The sequence below is a fragment of the Aegilops tauschii genome, chromosome 3 (genome assembly GCF_002575655.3).
Source record: "Aegilops tauschii subsp. strangulata cultivar AL8/78 chromosome 3, Aet v6.0, whole genome shotgun sequence".
Lineage (NCBI taxonomy): Eukaryota > Viridiplantae > Streptophyta > Magnoliopsida > Poales > Poaceae > Aegilops > Aegilops tauschii.
In genome coordinates, this window is record NC_053037.3 from 131966123 (window position 1) to 131987982 (window position 21860).

A 21860-nucleotide genomic window follows, 5' to 3' on the forward strand; every position below is an offset into this window, starting at 1 on the left:
CCCCTCTTTCTTCAACAAGTATCGGTATGTTTTCGGATTCGTTTCGTTCATGCGATATGTGCAAATCTTGGAGCGTCTTTTGCTTTAGTTTTCACTTTTCTTTTATGCACCATGCTGGTATGAGATAGTCCTTGGTTTATTTATAGAATGCTCTATGCACTTCACTTATATCTTTTGAGCATGGCTTTATAGAATGCTTCATGTGCTTCACTTATATCATTTGAAGTTTGGATTGCCTGTTTCTCTTCACATAGAAAACCGCCATTTGTAGAATGCTCTTTTGCTTCACTTATACTTGTTAGAGCGTGGGCATATCTTTTGTAGAAAGAATTAAACTCTCTTGCTTCACTTATATCTATTTAGAGAGTTGACGGGAATTGGTCATTCACATGGTTAGTCATAAAATCCTACATAAAACTTGTAGATAACTGAATATGATATGTTTGATTCCTTGCAATATTTTTGCGATATAAAGATGGTGATATTAGAGTCATGCTAGTGGGTAGTTGTGGATTAGTAGAAATACTTGTGTTGAGGTTTGTGATTCCCGTAGCATGCACGTATGGTGAATCGTTATGTGATGAAGTCGGAGCATGATTTATTTATTGATTGTCTTCCTTATGAGTGGCAGTCGGGGACGAGCGATGGGCTTTTCCGACCAATCTACCCCCCTAGGAGCATGCGCGTAGTACTTTGTTTTGATAACTAATAGATTTTTGCAATAAGTATGTGAGTTCTTTATGACTAATGTTGAGTCCATGGATTATACGCACTCTCACCCTTCCACCATTGCTAGCCTCTCTAGTACCGTGCAACTTTCGCCGATACCATAAACCCACCATATACCTTCCTCAAAATAGCCACCATACCTACCTATCATGGCATTTCCATAGCCATCCCGAGATATATTGCCATGCAACTTCCATCATCATCATATACATGACTCGAGCATTCATTATCATATTGCTTTGCATGATCGTAAGATAGCTAGCATGATATTTTCATGGCTTGTCCGTTTTTTTATGTCATTGCTACGCTAGATCATTGCACATCCCGGTACACCGCCGGAGGCTTTCATATAGAGTCATACCTTTGTTCTAGTATCGAGTTGTAATATTGAGTTGTAAGTAAATAAAAGTGTGATGATCATCATTATTAGAGCATTGCCCCAGTGAGGAAAGGATGATGGAGACTATGATTCCCCCACAAGTCGGGATGAGACTTCGGACTTTACAAAAAAATAAAAGAGGCCAAAGAAGGCCAAATAAAAAAAGAGGCCAAAGAAGCCCACCAAAAAAATATAAAAAAAGGAGAAAATAAAAAAATGAGAGAAAAAGAGAGAAGGGGCAATGCTACTATCCTTTTACCACACTTGTGCTTCAGAGTAGCACCATGTTCTTCATATAGAGAGTCTCTTGAGTTATCACTTTCATATACTAGTGGGAATTTTCATTATCGAACTTGGCTTGTATATTCCGATGATGGGCTTCCTCAAATGCCCGAGGTCTTCATGAGCAAGCAAGTTGGATGCACACCCACTTAGTTTCAGTTTGAGCTTTCATACACTTATAGCTCTAGTGCATCCGTTGCATGGCAATCCCTACTCCTCACATTGACATCAATTTATCGGCATCTCCATAGCCCGTTGATTAGCCGCGTCGATGTGAGACTTTCTCCTTTTTGTCTTCTCTACATAATCTTCACCATCATATTCTATTCCACCTATAGTGCTATGTCCATGGCTCACGCTCATGTATTGCGTGAAAGTTGAAAAGGTTTGAGAACGTCAAAAGTATGAAATAATTGCTTGGCTTGTCATCGGGGTTGTGCATGATTTGAATATTTTGTGGTGGAGACGGAGCATAGCCAGACTATATGATTTTGTAGGGATAACTTTCTTTGGCCATGTTATTTTGAAAAGACATGATTGCTTTATTAGTAGGCTTGAAGTATTATTGTTTTTATGTCAAATGATAGACTATTGCTTTGAATCACTCGTATCTTAATATTCATGCCATGATTAGATACATGATCAAGATTATGCTAGGTAGCATTCCACATCAAAAATTATCTTTTTTATCATTTACCTACTCGAGGACGAGCAGGAATTAAGCTTGGGGATGCTGATACATCTCCGTCGTATCTCTAATTTTTGATTGTTCCATGCCAATATTATTCAACTTTCATATACTTTTGGAAACTTTTTATACTATTTTTGGGACTAACATATTGATCCAGTGCCCAGTGCCAGTTCCTATTTGTTGCATGTTTTATGTTTCGCAGAAACCCCATATCAAACGGAGTCCAAACGGGATAAAAACGGACGGAGAATTATTTTGGAATATTTGTGATTCTGGGAAGTAAAATCAACGCGAGACGGTGCCTGAGGTGGCCACGAGGGTGGGGCCCACGCCCACTCCAGGCAGGCGCACCCCTGACCCTCGTGGGCCACCCGTAAGGCGGTTGATGCTCTACTTTGGCTGCAAGAAAGCTATTTTTTGGAAAAAGAACTGGGCGAAGGTTTCAATCCAATCGGAGTTACGGATCTCCAGATATAAAAGAAACGGTGCCAGGGCAGAATCCCAGAACGCAGAAACAGAGAGAGACAGAGAGACAGATCCAATCTCGGAGGGGCTCTCGCCCCTCCCACGCCATGGAGGCCAAGGACCAGAGGGGAAACCCTTCTCCCATCTAGGGAGGAGGTCAAGGAAGAAGAAGACGAAGGGGCCCCCTCTCCCCTTCTCTTCCGGTGGCGCTAGAACGCCGTCGTGCCCATCATCATCACCGCAATCTTCACCAACAACTTCACCGCCATCATCACCAACTCTTCCCCCCTCTATGCAGCGGTGTAACCTCTCTCTTACCCGCTGTAATCTCTACTTAAACATGGTGCTCAACGCTATATATTATTTCCCAATGATGTATGGCTATCCTATGATGTTTGAGTAGATCCGTTTTGTCCTATGGGCTATTTGATGATCAAGATTGGTTTGAGTTGCATGTTTTATTATTGGTGATGTCCTATGGTGCTCTCCGTGTCGCGCAAGCGTGAGGGATTCCCGCTGTAGGATTTGCAATATGTTCATGATTTGCTTATGGTGGGTGGCGTGAGTGACAGAAGCACAGACCCGAGTAAGTAGGTTGTTTGCGTATGGGATAAAGGGGACTTGATACTTTAATGCTATGGTTGGGTTTTACCTTAATGATCTTTAGTAGTTGCGGATGCTTGCTAGAGTTCCAATTATAAGTGCATATGATTCAAGTAGAGAAAGTATGTTAGCTTATGCCTCTCCCTCAAATAAAATTGCAATAATGATTACCGGTCTAGTTATCGATTGCCTAGGGACAAATAACTTTCTCGTGACAACAAGCTCTTTACTAAAACTAATTTAGTTGTGTCTTCATCTAAACAGCCCCTACTTTTTATTTACGCTCTCTTTATTTTCTTGCAAACCTATCCAAAAACACCTACAAAGTACTTCTAGTTTTATTCTTGTTTCCGGTAAAGCGAACGTCAAGCGTGCGTAGAGTTGTATCGGTGGTCGATAGAACTTGAGGGAATATTTGTTCTACCTTTAGCTCCTTGTTGGGTTCGACACTCTTACTTATCGAAAACTGTTGCGATCCCCTATACTTGTGGGTTATCAAGAGCCTCTGGCCCAGAGCGGTGGCGTGCGCGGAAGTAATTTTTTACTTCCGCACCCTACGCGGTATTACCGCTCCCTGTGAGCTGTAGTATCGTGACGGATTTTTGCACAGACCAAAACTCAGCGGAAGTAGCCACGGATGTAATTTTATTAGTCCGTGCCTTCCTAGTCCAGAATGAGCCGTGCCTTGAGGTAGTACCGCTCCGGCGGTTCTACCGCTCGTTGCCATGTGCATCAGGGTCTCATCTGGCCCCTGCCGCGCGAGCGGTAGTACCGCATGCCTGTGCGGTAGTACCATGAGTATGTGCAATAGTACCGCATGTCGCGGGCTGAGTAAGTGGGTAACGGTTGGATCTTTCCTCTCACTATATAAGGGGGGTCTTCTTCCCAAGTTGACCACCTCTTCCCTCCCCAAGCTCCATTGTTGCTCAAAGCTCCATTTTCGCCCGATCTCTCTCCCTAGCCAATCAAACTTGTTGATTTTCTAGGGATTGGTTGAGAAGGCCCCGATCTACACTTCCACCAAGAGAAATTTGATCCCCCCACTAATCTCTTGCGGATCTTGTTACTCTTCGGTGTTTGAGCACCCTAGACAGTTGAGGTCACCGCGGAGCCATATTCCATTGTGGTGAAGCTTCGTGGTGTCGTTGGGAGCCTCCAATTAAGTTGTGGAGATTGCCCCAACCTTGTTTGTAAAGGTTCGGTCGTCGCCTCCAAGGGCACCAATAGTGTAATCACGGCATCTCGCATTGTGTGAGAGCGTGAGGAGAATACGGTGGCCCTAGTGGCTTCTTGGGGAGCATTATTCCTCCACACCGCTCCAACGGAGACGTACTTCCTCTCAAAGGGAAGGAACTTCGGTAACACATCCCCGTCTCCACCGGCTCCACTTTTGGTTATCTCTTACCTTTACTTGTGCAAGCTTATATTGAATTGTATCCCTTGCTTGCTTGTGTGCTTGTTGTTGTTGCATCATATAGGTTGCTCACCTAGTTGCATATCTAGACAACCTACTTTGATGCAAAGTTTAAATTGGTAAAGAAAATCTAAAAATTGTTAGTTGCCTATTCACCCCGCCCCCCTCTAGTCAACTATATCGATCCTTTCAGTATTTGTTTCCGCTTCTGCAAAAAAATATGATAGCACTCAGTTCAGTCCATTTCCGCTCCGTTTTCATCCCTACACCCCTGCTTGGCCAACCTATCGGCGGTACAAATTCTATCTTTAATTGCCAATCGGACAAAGAAATTACTCTTGGGTGAAGCCCTGTTGAAGTGTATATGTGGATTGCCTATCCCTTTTTATTAGTTCGAACTTTTGATTGTGTTGCCTAGTGCATGAAGCTTAACATGGTATCAGAGGCTAAGGTCTTTGGTTCAAGTATTTCCTCTTCGGCTTGATCTTTCCTTTGCTTCGATCACCAACTTGCACCTCCTTGATGAAATCACTGTTTTTTCGCCTTGTAATATGTCCGGTTACATTCCAAAGATGAATCAGACCAGGGACTTTCGTAATTTATTCAAAAATTATTGTTGCCCCCCTCTCTGTCCACGTATAGACCTCTTAAGCCATACTTGTGAGTTGATTCACATGTTGACTTTTCGCGTTAGACATGAGAGGCGTGTTGAAGTGTATATGTGGATTGACTAGACCTTTCCATCAGTTCAAACTTTTTGTTGCGTTGGCTGGTGCATGAAGCTTAGCAAGCCCAAACCTTTCAAACAATTTGTTCTATGGGTGATACAACGAAGCTTAGGAATTGCGCCTTATTAGGGCATCTCCAAGGCACACCCACAAGCCGTCCGCTTCCGTCCGGGTCACGCCGTTCAGACCGAGAAAGCCATCTAGCGTCGACCTATATCGGTCCGTGGGGCGGTCCAGACACGATTTCTTCTGCAAATTGGAGACAAAATGGGGGGAGGTTCGCGGGAGGCCGGACACACGAAACATAGGACTCCAACACACCCGCCCCACCTAATCCCCCGGTACCATTTCCTTCCACTCCGCCCTTCTCTCCCTCACTTTGCTTCCGCACCCTCCACCTCCTCCATCGCTGATGTACGTCTCTGGCCGCCATAAATGCATTGTCGAACGTCCGCAACCAGTAGCGACGCGCCCGCTCGACGTTACGGCGGAGCTGCCCACCCTGGAGCCGTCTGTACCTAGGTACACTCCGCCTCCTGTCGACGACCTCCGTGGCGGACACCATGTCTGACAGGTGTTCGGTCAAAATGCCATTGAGCTTATTTTCAAATGCCACGTCATTTTTTGGAGTACGAAGGATGGTGAGTTACTCGAGCATGGAGGATGAGTTGTTGTGCGATGCATGGCTGGCCATATCCGCAGATTTCATACGCATGAGCAGAGGGGGGGCCCTCCTGGGAGCAAGTGCATGAAAAGTTTCACGCACAAAAGCACATTACGTCCTACGACATGTACATCGTTCAACCAGGCAACGTGATGTCGTTATCGTATTGCTGTCACGCTATCCAGATCAACGCCATCAAGTTTTACAACGTGGTTCGTCAGCTCGAAGCAAGGTGGACATTTGCACGCGGCACAAGACGAGATCATAAGTTTTACTTCCTTTTACTCAACTTGTTGATTGATTCATTCACTCAATGTTGGTCTACACATTATATGTAGCCCACAAGCGTCGCCGAGGTGTACCACGGGAGAGAGAGACGGCCATTTACGTACACACGCTGTTGGATGAAGCTAAAGGGGGAGCATGTGTGGAACGACATGATTCATTCATGAAAACTTGTTGGACATCCGGGATCTAGTAGAATTAGAGACATTGTTGTACTGGAATTAATTTGCATGTTATGTATGCATGATTTTTGCTATTTTATATCTGAATTTTGGATGAATTTTATCCGGTTAGTTAAAATGCGGTTTGAAATGTATGCGGCTGCGGTTGAATGGCGTCCTCCTACATTGGTCCAGCGTCAAAATGTTGAGCAAACATCCAAAAGAGTGAAAAATTGGCGGATGTACCCAATAGAAATAAACGGTGGATGGGCTGATCTGGAGGATCCACGCGGTTGAGAGCTATGAGTTGTGACAGAACAAGGTCGTGCCAGTTGCACATGGCGTCCTAGCACACGGGCACGTACGGCCGAAACGCAGCACGGTGCTCCTCAGGTAGCTAGGACCATAGCACATGGTACCACTACCTCCATCCGCAGGCCTTCCCATCCCCTGTTAGCGTGAGTTGTCCCCACATGTCAATCAGTCACTGCATGGTCGAATGACAATTTTTGCTTGTGAGGTGCGGTGCATAGTGCAGATCGGTACTGCTTCGACACGGTACTTTCTGTGAGAGGGTACCTTGTGAACGAATTTTTTTTGTTAGAAGTACAACAGTAAGTGAAGCGGCCGGGAAAGAGCTACGTAGCATTTCAGGTGGATGCAGCGAAGGCTGGTCGTCTTGTACAGTCTGGAGACAAATCCAGTCTCCAGGGTCCTACTTTGTTCTCCGGGATCATTAGCCATTCGGAGCTACGCGCCAGAGCCAGAGTCACAATCAAAATCATCAATTAGAGGCCCACGTTCCATCAACAAACAATAACCCATTCCTAAGCATGGCCCGGCAAAGCTTTGTTTGCGAGCGCATGCCGCTGCATGGCAAACTGTCGTAGTAGCTACTACTCCAGTGCAATTCTACAGTAAGGATCACACTGCCTGTTCTGCCACAGTTGTGACAGTAACACGTATCAAACCCGATCGGGACCCGAGCTGTTCGGGTTTACGAGCAGTCGTGGACAATCTCGTCCGACTCCACGCGGTGGCGACGCCGTTGCTGGATCACAGAGCCATGCATCACGTACGCCAGCCATTCATGCAACATGGCCGTGATCGACGTCCCACCCCTCCGTGGCCGGGCAGCTGCTATATAGGCCAACAGAAAACCCACGGCGCCCGGCCTCGGTGCCCGTGTGCGGTGGCCGTGGCACGCGCTGCCTCATTCCCGCCGCTCCGACAGACACACAGACCGGCCGCCGTGCCGTAGCCATCGCCGATTGCGCACGGACGCATCGCACGCAAGTAGGAGAGGCAATGATAGATGGGTGCTGGTATGGTATCAGCGTACGCCGGCACGCCGCTATCTGGTCCAACATCTGAAGAAGGCGTCACACGTCCGTCCCAACAAGCATGCAATTGGGATTGTTAATTAGCGCAGCTGTACTGCCGCGCGCGCAGCCAATGCCTCTGTCCGTATCTGCTAATCCGCCGACGGGACCACGGCAAGCTCGGGGTGGGGGTCTGGTTGTTGCAAGACACAACAAAATTTGGAGCAATCAGGTGCAAGACCACGGAGCATGTGCGACGGGACGACCAGCGGGCGACGTTTCAAAAGGATAAGGACGGCGAGGTTGCACGGTGCTAGGTGTAGCACACAGGCCGTGCACATCAAAGGAGGAAATGTCGACGTAAATAAATGCTAGACAGGGTTGGCCTTTATTGGTTTATTTTGGGCCCTTGGACTTGGAGAGAAGTGCTGCATCGATGGAGAACTGTACATGGAGTGGCCCTAGCTATCCTAGCGAGTGAGGGTGCAGGACATTGGATTCCTTTCCAGCCCCGGCGCCCATGGACGTGGATACGGCTCGTGTTAAGCGGGGACTACTCTGACACTCACGCTATGTAGATCTAAACAAGTCAATGATCCTGCAATCTTGCCGAAATTAACGAGTCCCATGCGTAGCTCTGCGTCCTCCTAGTACTACTACTACCTCTCAGGCTGAGCAGCTGACATGCATCATGCATGGCCCCGGTACACACACGAGGTAGCAAGAAAACACCAGGGATCACGGGGTAGGCTAGGCGGTAGTGGACCGGGGGCTTAACAACAGGCGGCGCCGTAGTGATCCCCGTTCCCGAATCAATGCGTGGCAGACAATAACTAGCGAGATTGTATGTACACACGCGTCGTGGTACGCCAGTCAGTAGCTACTGTCATGTACCTCTCGTGTACTCCCTCCGTTTTAAAATAGATGACTCAACTTTGTACTAATTTTAATACAAAGTTAGGCCAACTCCACCGCGCGACCCTATCATGTCCGCACCCGTCCGTTTGGGATAAAACGGACGAATTAGACGGCCCAGCGCGCGGGCGCAAACGGACTTTTGTCCGCTTTGTGTCCGCTTTCAACCCATCCGCGGCCCAAGTTTGCGCCGGTTTTGGGGTGAAACGGACAGCGCGCGGACAGGCGGGACGCACGCGCTTGTCCTCCCCTGGCCCGCCTGTCGGTGGGAGAAACCAACCCCCCCCCACGCCCCATTTGGCGCCATTTCCACAAACCCTCCCACGTCCCTCCCGCCCGTCCCCTCTCTCCCCCGTCCATGGCCGACGCCCCGCCGAATTCCGGCGGCCTGGCCGTCGACCCGCCCACAAAGGTGAAGAAGAAGGCGGCCAAGGCGCCAAGGAAGTCGCGGTCGGAGTGCACGCCGGAGGAGATCGCCAAGTTGGACGCGGGATCGGCGAAGAGGAGGGAGCGGAGAGCGGTCGTCAAGGTCAATGCCGCCGCGGCCAAGTTCGCCGCCCAGCGCGATGCGATGGAGGCCGCGGTCGACGAGAAGGAGGACCTCGTCAACAAAGCGCACGCCCGCCTCATGCTTGGCATGGGCCGTCCGGCCGGGTTCCCTGCAGCGGCCATCGGCCCCGCGAGCACAGGCTCGTCGGTCGCCCGGCCTCCGCACTGCCAGTCGCGGACCGCGCCCATGTAGCCCGGCCTTCCTCCGCCAAGGCACGACGGCCAGACCCGTTTCTATGGGTCGCCGGACGTGGGCTTGTTCACGCCGTCCACACCGCGTCCCGCGGCCTTCATCGACCTCAACGTCACGCCTGGGTCCAGCAGAGGCGGCTGGGCGTCCGTCGAGATGCAAAGAAAGCAAGCACGGGCACCGTTCACGGGCACCATGTCGGCCCCCCCGCGTCTTGTTTGACGGAATGTCAACACCAACGCCAACGGTCGACGGCCCCTTCTACAACCAGTACATGGAGGACGTGATCTTCGAGGGTGGGCATGGCCGTGCCTACGACCCCGAGGAGACCCAAAGTCAGGATGGCCGCGCCCAGTACGTGCCCGATGAAGAGGCCGACAACCGTGCTGACTACGACCATGGTGACTCGTGGCATGAAGACAATGACATCTATGTCGAAGGTGATGGTGATGAAGAAGAAGGCAATGACGTTGATATTAGTGGCGAGCCATTGTTCATCGACGAGCTCACCCAAAGAGCGAAAGCACAAAAGAAGAGGAAGAGCATTCGCACGGGTTCATATACACAAGATGAGGACAAGTTGATTTGCCAAGCTTGGATGGAGATTAGCCAAGATCCGAGGACCGGCGCGCAACAAAAGGGCATTGTTTTTTGGACGAGAGTCCACAAAACATTTCATGAAAGGAAGATGTTTGAGCCCTACCAATTTACAAGCAACCGTGGCATCAGCTCGATTCAAAAGAGATGGTTGTTCATCCAACAAGAGTGCAACAAGTATTGCGCCGCATTTGAGAGCGTTGAAGCACGACCCGTGAGTGGTCTCGGCGTTGGGGACATGGTATGCTCTCCTCTTCCTAGCCCTTTCCTTGCTACGGCCATGAGACTTCGGCCGTGTATATATGTTTGCATGTTCACTTGTTGTTGATCATGTGGTGTAGGCATTTCAATCTTTGGAGGCATTCAAGGCCCGGCACAATGACAAGCCATTCACTCTTACGCATTGTTGGACGATCATCAACAATTGCCCTAAGTTCAAGGACCAATACCGTGAACTACAAAGGAAGAGATGACTGAAGACGGACAAGTTCGCCGGAGGTGGAGATGGCGATGCGTTGAAGAGGCCGAGGGGCAAGACCAACTCCAAGGTTGATGACATACATGATGCCTCATCCATGGCATTGCATGACACTTTGCATGGCATGATGTCCCAAAAGGATGTGAGGGACGAGAAGAAGCGGCAAAGTAAGGACGAGCAAATGAAGCAATACCTAGACCTTCAAAGAAAGAAGCTTGAGATGGAGGAGGAGGCCAAGAGGAGGAAGATCGACATGGAGGAGGCGGCCGGCAAAGGCAGTTCGACATGGAGGAGGTGGCCCGGCAAAGGCAGCTCGACATCGAGGCCGACAACGTCAAGGCCAGGCAGAGGCAGCTCGACATCGAGGCCACCAATGCCGCCACCAAAGCGAAGGAGGTGGCCCTTGCGATCATGAGCGTGGACTTGTCGAAGATGAGCGAGAAGACGAGGGCCTGGTTCGAGGCCAGGCAGAAGGAGATGCTCGACGCCGAAGGCCTGAACTAGGTCGTCCGATCGGCGTGGCCGTTCTTTTTTGGAGGCTGGCATGGGTGCTGCCCGCCCGATGGGCCGCTGGTAGTGTGCCGGCGAGAAAACATTCATTTTGGTGGCCGGCTGTGTTGCCGGCGAGGACAACTATTCATTTTGGAGGCTGGCTGTGTTGCCGGCCGCTGGCTGATGCCGGCGATGGACATGTAGGCCGCTGGCTATGTTGCCGGCGTGATGAACCGGGGCCGCTGGCCTGAACTAAGGCTTGGCATTTGAAACGATGCTTTGGTTTTTTAAATAGACGCGGACATGATGGGGCAAATGAATGCGGCCGTGCGCGGACACGCCCGGACACGACCTCAAATTCCTACCCAAACGGACAGAATCCGGACAAAACGGACGTCCGTTTGGGTCGCGCGGAAGTTGGCCTTATTACAAAGTTGAGTCATCTATTTTGAAACGGAGGAAGTAGTAGGTACATACTACTCGGGACTAGTACTGCATGCATAGCCACGCGCTGCGCCAAATGGCAAGCATGCCCGGCGCACACGCACACCGTCGCGGCCAAGAGATGGCATGCACGAGCGAGTGGTGAACTGGTGACCAGTCCTCAGGCCGTCACGCGGCACGGTGGCAGGGCGTCCGCCCCGCCGCGCGGCGCGGCGCCATCCCCACGCGCGTGCGCGGGTGACCACTCGCGCGCCGGGACAAAGCCACGTAAAGATAGCCAGCCGCGGGCACCGCACTGGGCCGGAGCACGTCCTGCGCTGCGTCCACGGCCCGTCTCCTTCCCCCACGCCTTTCGCGGCGACCGAGACGCCGCAAGGCAAGGCCCCCATGCCGCCGACGCGACGGACGGACGGGACGGCACGGAGGCGAGCACGCCGCGCCGCGCCAAGCCCGCCCGGCGGGACGTCTCGGAGCGGACAGAAAGCCAGACGCGCAGTGCACCGTCGACCGGGATAAACATAAAAGGCAGCGGATTTCGGTCGACGGCGACGCGCGGTGTCGCACACGCCTCGCCTTTCTCGAGTCGGAACAAAGCTCGGGCCGGGCGTGCGTGCAGAATCGGCCGGGAAAGCGCGGCCGCGTATCAGCCTTTCTCCGTCCTGCTCGTCCATGGTTTTCCCCGAATTCCACGGGATAGCAGCCTCGTGCTAAAGCTGCCCCGTCCGACACACCCCTCTTTTCTCAGCGACCTTGTGTTTACACAAGTCACACCCGTGCACTCTCGCTGTTCAGCCCAGACCAGTCGCATTACACACAAAAAGATGTGAAGTTCAAATGAAATGCTAGCAATTTACTTACTAGAAATATTTTACATGCATACTACTCGTACTAGCACCGCCAGATTATTGAATCTAGACGGCGGCCGAAAAGACAAGCTTTTGCCACATTAAGACAAGAGAAGAGAGCGCGCACGTTTCCTTAATCCGGCATCATGATACTAGTACCAACTAAGTAGTATTAAAAATGCTACTAGCATCTAGGCTAAGATTTGATTGAGTACGGCGATCGCCACTCCGGAGCCCGGACGGCCCGGCTCACGCGCCGTCGACGCCGTCCTTGGTGTCGGCCGCGCCGTCGGCCTTCGGCTCCGTCATGGACCTCAGCAGCGGCGACTCGGACCCTGCGGGTTGCAAGAAAGCACCGAGATGTTATCACCTATCGACCTGAATGTCGCAGGACGAGGGGACGGAAATGAGTGGGGCTTGTGGTACCTTTGGAGGCGTTGAAGGAGCGCTTGCAGTGCGCAATGGCGCCCTGGATGCCGTCCTGCAGCTGCAGCAGCGAGTCGTCGCGGCGCTGCGGCTGCGCGGGGGTCGGTGGTGTGGCCGACGGCGACGGTGCGGCCGCTACGGCGGAGGACGCGGACCGGCTCTTGCCGAGGCGCTTGCACGCCTGCTTCAGGCCGGCCGGGACGCTGGCGCGCGGAGCGCGCACGCCGCACGCGACGACGACGGGCTGTGGAAGAGGGGCTGGCGGGGCACGAGGCTGGGAGGGGGCGGGGGAAGGTGTCGCGGAAGGGGACGGCGAGGGTTCGGGCTCCGCGTCCGTCTCCTCGCCCTCGCTGGCGCCGGCGAACCGTAGGCGCTCGCCGTAGCGGCGGGAGACCTTGACGTACAGGGGCTTGATTTTGTTCAGGTACTTGAGCATAACCTCCTTGGCGAAACGCCGCTCCTCGGCGGTGATCGCCACCGCGTCGGAAGGCTGGGGTGCCTGCACCGCCGGCCTGGCCGCGCCGGCGCCGGCGCCGGCGTCGGAGGTGCGAGAGCTGTTGTCACGCGTGAAGAGCGAGACAAACGGCGCGTCCTCCACCCGGAACTTGATCAGGAAACGGTTCGTCTTGGGCGCCATGGAACCGCCAGCGGCGCCGCCAGCACCACCGGCGTTGCCCTCCGCCGGGGCGGGGACCTTCGGCTTCCTCAGCTTAAGCAGCAGCACGCGGAACTTGGTCGCCGGACGGAGGAACGACGCCGCCGGGGCCTCTGCCGTCGCAGCAGGCTCCGTCTCCTTCCCGACGCCGTTCTCAGTCTCACTGGCCGGCGCCACCGGTTCGACGGCCACCACCTCGCCGCCGGACGCGGCGTCGCCGGCGACGGAGAAGTTGAACTCGACCCTCTCCTCCTCCGCGTCCGACGCGGCGCTCTCGTCGCCCGGCACCGCGAACTCGAGGTCGAAGAACGCCGCGTCGTCTTCCACCACGTCCCCGCCCCCACCACTTCCACCCCCTTCACCGCCGTCCTCACACGCCGACGCGGCTATGGCCGTGGCCGCCACGGCCGCGCGCTGGTTGCCGGCGACCGCTCCGCCGCGCAGGTACTTGAGGAGGCTGAACGATTCCATCACACCCAGAGAGCCCGAGCTCACTCACTCCACTCCCTCACTCCTCTTGATTGTCTCACTCTCGAGACTCAAATAAAAAGACTCTTTCGGCGAGGCTTTTGCCTTTCGGGCAGGAGGAGGAGGACAAGGTGGTGACGCCGCTGCCTCGCATCGATGGGGTAATAGATGAGCTCATGAGCAGCGGCAGGCGGTCAGAAGCGAGGGGCCAGTGACCCCGGTGGGGCCGACAGTTTCGCAGGCCCCGTGTCCGTGCGCCGTCTTGCGTGATCTCGCCCGCTCGTCGCCCAATCGTCCGCCAGGATCGAACCAGGCAATGGGTAGCCACCGGATTTCTTTGAATTTATTTGTTTTGAAACTGTGAGTGACCAGACTTCTCACTGGGATTTTCCATGCTGCGATGGATCACATGGCGTGAATGACGTGGACTTTGGCTGCACATGCTCGGCAATGAAGTGCTTCGTGTCCTCGCTGCGGGATGGGCCGGGCCGTGCTGCGGGTGGTAAATCTAGCTTTATCTAATCGAAGTTCAACGACCATCCGACTAGAGACAAAACCCCTATCTATCCAATCGTCACTTGATCTTGTGCACATCAAGCATCCGATCCTGGAGACGACTCGGATGGCTTCTTCTTCTTCCTCAGAGAAAACAAACGCCTTGTGCGTGCGTACTCACGGATCACAATGATCTCTGCCTCTTCGAGCACAGCACAGGAGATGCATGCTACAATGAATCTGATCGGATAAAAGTCGAGAGCAGCGAGGGGCTTCTGTCAGACGAGCGCGAGTACCGGCGCTGAGACAGTCGATCGGCTAATAATTTCTTACTTATGACCGAGGAATGCATTTCTTTTTGCTGTAGAATCATGGCAATCATGATGTTCCTTCAATCCTTTTCCTTTTTTTTTCCTTGAAAGAACCCGCGGCTCGGCGTGGCAGCTAGTCAATTCTACGCGGTGCTCTCAAAGTTGAAACTGCCGCTGTGGACTATAGTTGATTTGGTGACCTGCACAACTCACTGTGCAGTTTCCTGTCCGCTGCCGGAAACAGTAATGCGACCATGACCTCTACGCGCTCATAATAGCCGTCGATTGCGCCGCTACAGGAACTTCCGGGAAATAGAGCATCGTCCTACGCTCTGAACTTCAGAAATGCTAGCGAAAATAAATTTGCCGTCAGGTACTAATTTGCCTATAAGAGCAAACTCGATTGTTTCTGGGGAGCCTACAGAGACGGAGAAACAATATACACATTTGTTGTTGTGTTCTTTTCTAACCGGGCTAGCAGGGCTGGAAAGGGAGAAAGCGGGCTTAAAGCATCAAAACCCATCGTACTTTAAACTAATCTGTAGTTGTATGGTTAGGAGGACACTGTTATATATCCGGTCTATCAAAGTTGAAAACCTAGATTTGACATTGGTGCTTGTATTCAGTTTCGGGTGGCGCTCCCAGCTCCCTAGCCGGCAGGGTGCTCGGCAGTGCGCGGCAGCGATTGCTACGCCCGGTGGCTCTGCTCCTAGTCTGCCGTGGGCGGGTCTGACATGGCGGCTGCTGTTTTGGCGGTCGGTGGCCTCCGCGAGGTGCGGCTGGCTCCTCTGCGTCTCTTTGTCTACGGGTTGGCACTGGTTTGGTGGTCTTGCCAACACCGGTGTGGGTCGTTGAGGTGGTGTTTGGAAGCTCAGGTGAAAACCCTATCTTTGTCTTCGGCCTATGACCAGCGATGGTGACGCCTGCGGGTGTCGTGGACCTTCTTGGAGGCATCGTTGTCTTGCTTCCTCACCCCTTGCGCTTAGGGCGGTCGATGCAGCTCCGGGGGACACCCTAGATTCATGTGATCAGACGAAGGCAGCGCCTTGGCGTCGTATCCCCTCTTGAGGGCTTTTTCTTTGGAGCGGGGCATTGGCAAAGAGGGACAAGTGGAAGATGGTGGTTGTTGGCGTCAAGACTTCTGTGGCAACGATGGTCATGGCAAGCGAAGTCGGAGGCGTGGCACTGGTTGCGGTAGCTGGCTCTTCTCCGGTGTGTCCGTGCGATTACCTCGAGTTGTTTTGTTGCGGTGAAGTCGGAGCTGCGGCGCAGGGCCCCTATGGCAACGATGACATGTAGCAGGTGGTTTGTTCGGTGGTCTCCCACGACGCCAGCCGTGCATAGTTCTTCTTCGGAGCTCTCCATCGGAGTCGGAGTTGCGTAGCCTAAGGTGCAGGTGGCTGGGCATGGCACGGTTCGGCCTGTGTTTCCACACCGCCTCTACGATGAGGGTGGGGTCGAGGTTCGTCTTCGGCGAAGTCGGAGTCGCTTGCTCGGAGTCCAGGGAGTGCGATGACGCCTGTTGGGGAGAAGAGACGCCGATGACGTCCGAGTGTATCTTGATGAGGCCCTCCTTGTTGAGGTGTGTAGGATATTTTTGTGTGCCGCTCGGACTGAAGTTGTTTTGTGAACAAATGCAGTAACACTTTCTACATATATTTTGAATCTAATATAGTTTTTAGTTTGATGTTTCATTTCAAAAAAAGGGCAGAAAAAACGTGAACTTTTTCCATATATTGAAAGAATAAAAATCCCTAACTTTTACAATGTGTGAGTGCAAATCCCAAAAGTTGCCATGTTTTTAGAGGAACGCGTTTTAAATTTTGATGTATTTTCAAACGAGATTTTTTTTTTCAAACTTTCCATGTGCAATCTTATTATATGTGGCATGGCAGTTTCATTTACTTATACCATGGATTTTTTTTCAATTAGTCCATGTCAATTTTTTATTAGCTACACCATGGTAAATCTTATGTAGGTACCCTGGAAATTTTATTTTTAGACCATGGTAGGTTTTGTAGGTAGCATGACATTTTCATTATTGTAGACCATGACAATATCTTTTTTTTACACCGTACCAATTTTATTAATCAGACCATAGCAATTTTTTCCAGTTAGACCATGGAAATTTTATTATCTACACCATGAAAATTTATTTAATTATACCATGGCAAATTTATTGTTTCCACCATGAAAATTTTGTTAATTACACCACGGCAATTTTATTAGTTAAACCATGGCAATTTTACTAGTCAGACCATGTCAATTTTATGGTAGGTAGCATGACAATTTAAAATATCAGAATGTGAAGTTTTGAATTTAAACTGTAGGTACTCCCTCCGTCTAGGTGCATAAGTCATCCCCGTAGTTCTAGGTCATTGATTCGAGGAATTAAATATGTGTTATATGTCATGAAAAATATATCACTAGATTTCTACACGGATGTAGTTTCTGAATATATATGTTTTGTCATATATAATACATATTTAGATAGTTAAATTGTCGACCTAGAACTACGCAAATGACTTATACACCGAGACAGAGGTAGTAGCACTTTTCAATTATGACATGCGTCATTTCTAAACTATATAGCATGACATTTTTCGTTTGTGTTTTTAAGATGGTAACTTTTTTTAATATGTCCTACTACCGAGTGTAATTACACACATGTCATATATACTACCATGTGATACTATATATACTACTTTATCATATTTAATATGTTTATGTACTATATCTAAAATACTTTAAAGCGAGTTATGTGAAAAATTGAATGTGAATCCATAGTTTTATTATGTTTGTGAAATACGTACATATTGAGTATAGTCAAAATATGGCATATACTAGCTAAAAAATATTATATATACTAAATAAACATTCTTACATACTACATGTACATACACTCTGGTACGATAGATACTACCTAAAATGTACGAAACAAAAGTGGGAGTAACTACACTTGGTAGTAGGAAACATTTGTCTATATACACACACACACACATACACACACTATTCATCACACAGGATGCAGGATAATTTATTCTTCACCCCGAGGTAATCTTACGATCGCTTCATAAATAAATTACGTTTGGAATACAAATAGTTACATTTATATTGATTTACTACTTAAAATTTGGTATAAGAAACAAAAATATAGGTTATAAGACCAGAAAATCGCATTTTATGTATCTTTTACACTATGTTTTACATTCATAATTTTACGTAACGTAAAATATTTTTACAGTGGGTATATATTTTCTTACATTCTCTTTTTACGTATAAAATAAGACTAAATTTACGAAACGTAAAAATACGGTGCATTTATGTCAAAATAGAGAGGGGGTGAAGAATAACTATTTCTCACCCAGAGTGACGAATAACGCGACCCCACACATACACTGGAAAATCCATCCTACCACCCAGGAGTAGTTACCCCACATGTCTCATATAATACTATATATACTAGTTTATCATTATAAATATGTTCATATAAAATATCTAATATATTGTCGGATTCAGGGCTCCGCAGACCCAAGAAGGTTCGAACTCTGGGGCGTGTGTGAAGATCTCAACCAGCTCTGATCTCAAGCTCACCACCCCACGGCCTAGCCTCGTCGGGTTCACGCGAGCGGGGAAGAAAATGAACACGACAGTTTTACCCAGGTTAGGGCCACCTTGCGGTGTAAAACCCTACTCCTGCTTTTGGTGGATTGGCCTCACAAGGAGGTGGTGGATGAACTAGTACAGTGGATGAGCGATCTCGTGAGGGCTCGAATGGTGAGGGTGCAATGGGTCCGATCCTCCTCTATGTTGGATACTAGCCTATATTTATAGTGGCCTTGGTCCTCTTCCTCATAACTGGCGGGAAGGGATCCCACAACGGCCCATTTTGAAAGGGGACAACTAGTACATCTTATCCTGACGAAAGATGGTCTTCCCCTGCAAAGCTCCTGGCCATGACGCAGCGGTGGCTCGGCAATGACATCCGTCCTGCCGAGCTCATGGTCTTGGTCTCGTTGCACCGGAATGGAAAGCTCTGGGGCCTTCCTCGGGAACCTGCGCCTGCCCTTGCTCCCTTTGCACCGAAGAGGAAATTGTCCCCTCTGCGCCTGCCTGGCCTTGGTCGTCATGGCTCACTTCATCAGGAGCCTCGTGAGGCTAGTACCTGCATAGAAGTCTCCGCCTCTCGGGGGGCAGCTCGGGGAGGCCGCTCCTCTGGAGGTCTTGGCGTCGTTCGCCTCGCGAGGCCGGGGGCCCTCGCGAGGGTCTTGTCTTGGGGCTGTTGTAGCTGGGCCGTACCGGGCCGCCGATGAGCCCAGGCGCTGTGACGCACGCAGGCAAGTCTGGGTACCCCCGATCCCAGAACGCCGACAGATACTTCAAAGCAAGTTACATGAAAAAATTGCATATGAGCCCATAGTTTTTTTATTATATTTGTGAAATACGTACATATTTGTACGTAAAAAAGAGCATGCTCAAAATATGGTACATACTACCTAAAAATTAGTATATATACTAGATAGCACACGTACATACTCTTGGTTTTGACAGATACTACATACAATATATATAGGGTGGGTCTATTATGATAACACCCTTAAGAGTCTGATTCTGCACATCACTTTCTTATTCTGCTAACACCTCACCCCGACCCGCCTCCTTCTGCCTGCAACAGCAACCCAACCTCACCCCGCCTCCTTCTGCCCGCAACAGCACCCCACTCCACCCCGCACCCACCACCTTCTCCTCTGCACCGGTCCACCAAAAACCACCATCCACCGCCGGTTCCCCTTTCCTCCGGCGCGCCACCTGAAGGAAATATGCCCTAGAGGCAATAATAAAGTTGTTATTTATATTTCCTTATATCATGATAAATGTTTATTATTCATGCTAGAATTGTATTAATCGAAAACTTAGTACATGTGTGAATACATAGACAAACAAAGTGTCACTAGTATGCCTCTACTTGACTAGCTCGTTGAATCAAAGATGGTTAAGTTTCCTAGCCATAGACATGAGTTGTCATTTGATTAACGGGATCTCATCATTAGAGAATGATGTGATTGACTTGACCCATTCCGTTAGCTTGATCGTTTAGTATATTGCTATTGCTTTCTTCATGACTTATACATGTTCCTATGACTATGAGATTATGCAACTACCGAATACCGGAGGAACACTTAGTGTGCTACCAAACATCACAACGTAACTGGGTGATCATAAAGGTGCTCTACAGATGTCTCCGATGGTACTTGTTGAGTTGGCATAGATCGAGATTAGGATTTGTCACTCCGATTGTCGGAGAGGTATCTCTGGCCCCCCTCGGTAATGCACATCACTATAAGCCTTACAAGCAATGCAACTAATGAGCTAGTTGCGGGATGATGTATTACGGAACGAGTGAACAGATTTGCCGGTAACGAGATTGAACTAGGTATTGAGATACCGACGATCGAATCTCGGGCAAGTAACATACCGATGACAAAGGGAACAACGTATGTTGTTATGCGGTTTGACCGATAAAGATCTTCATAGAATATGTAGGAACCAATATGAGCATCCAGGTTCCGCTATTGGTTATTGACCGGAGATGAGTCTCGGTCATGTCTACATAGTTCTCGAACCTGTAGGGTCCGCACGCTTAACGTTTGGTGACGATCGGTATTATGAGTTTATGTGTTTTGATGTACCGAAGGTAGTTCGGAGTCCCGGATATGATCACGGACATGACGAGGAGTCTCGAAATGGTCGATACATAAAGATCGATATATTGGATGACTATGTTTGGACTTCGGAAGGGTTCCGAGAGAGTTTGGACGAATACCGGAGTACCAGGGGGTTACTGTAACCCCCCCGGGGAGTGTAATGGGCCTCATGGGCCTTGGTGGAGAGAGGAAGGGGCGGCCAGGGCAGGCCGCGCGCCCCCTCCCCCTCTAGTCTGAATTGGACAAGGAAGGGGGGGGGGGGGGCGCCCCCCTTTTTCCTTCCCCCTCTCTCTTCCTTCCTTCCCTCCTACTCCTACTCTTGGAAGGGGTGGAATCCTACTCCTGGTGGGAGTAGGACTCCCTTGGGGCGCGCCTAGGAGGCCGGCCTCCTCCCCCTCCTCCACTCCTTTATATACGGGGGAGGGGGGCACCCCATAGACACAAGTTGATCATTGATCTCTTAGCCGTGTGCGGTGCCCCCCTCCACCATAATCCACCTCGGTCATATCGTAGCGGTGCTTAGGCGAAGCCCTGCGTCGGTAACTTCATCATCACCGTCATCACGCCGTCGTGCTGACGGAACTCTTTCTTGAAGCTCTACTGGATCGTGAGTTCGTGGGACGTCACCGAGCTGAACGTGTGCAGATCGCGGAGGTGCCGTACGTTCGGTACTAGGATCGGTCGATCATGAAGACGTACGACTACATCAACCGCGTTGTCATAACGCTTCCACTTTCGGTCTACGAGGGTACGTGGACAACACTCTCCCCTCTCGTTGCTATGCATCACCATGATCTTGCGTGTGCGTAGGAATTTTTTTGAAATTACTACGTTCCCCAACAGTGGCGTCCGAGCCAGGTTTATGCATAGATGTTATATGCACGAGTAGAACACAAGTGAGTTGTGGGCGATACTAGTCATACTGCTTACCAGCATGTCATACTTTGATTCGTCGGTATTGTTGGATGAAGCGGCCCGGACCGACATTACGCGTACGCTTACGCGAGACTGGTTCTACCGACGTGCTTCGCACACAGGTGGCTGGCGGGTGTCAGTTTCTCCAACTTTAGTTGAATCGAGTGTGGCTACGCCTGGTCCTTGTGAAGGTTAAAACAACACATACTTGACGAAATATCATTGTGGTTTTGAAGCGTAGGTAAGAATGGTTCTTGCTCAGCCCGTAGCAGCCACGTAAAACTTGCAACAACAAAGTAGAGGACGTCTAACTTGTTTTTGCAGGGCATTTTGTGATGTGATATGGTCAAGAGATGATGCTAAATTTTATTGCATGAGATGATCATGTTTTGTAACAGAGTTATCAGCAACTGGCAGGAGCCATATGGTTGTCGCTTTATTGTATGAAATGCAATCGCCATGTAATTGCTTTACTTTATCACTAAGCGGTAGCGATAGTCGTAGAAGCAATAGTTGGCGAGACGACAACGATGCTACGATGGAGATCAAGGTGTCGCGCCGGTGACGATGGTGATCATGATGGTGCTTTGGAGATGGAGATCAAAGGCACGAGATGATGATGGCCATATCATATCACTTATATTGATTGCAT

The 21860-nt window shown here is 50.2% G+C and overlaps 1 protein-coding gene across 1 annotated transcript; it reads right to left on the reverse strand.

Annotated features, from left to right (window-relative positions):
* Positions 1 to 12217: 12217 nt before the first annotated feature.
* Positions 12218 to 13932, reverse strand: LOC109757169 (probable membrane-associated kinase regulator 2). The gene is made up of 2 exons (XM_020316003.4): positions 12660 to 13932; positions 12218 to 12568 (listed from the first exon to the last, which is right to left on the reverse strand). The coding sequence occupies exons 1-2, from the start codon at positions 13783 to 13785 to the stop codon at positions 12483 to 12485; spliced, it is 1212 nt and encodes a 403-aa protein (XP_020171592.1). The 5' UTR covers positions 13786 to 13932; the 3' UTR covers positions 12218 to 12482.
* Between the last annotated feature and the right edge of the window lie 7928 nt (positions 13933 to 21860).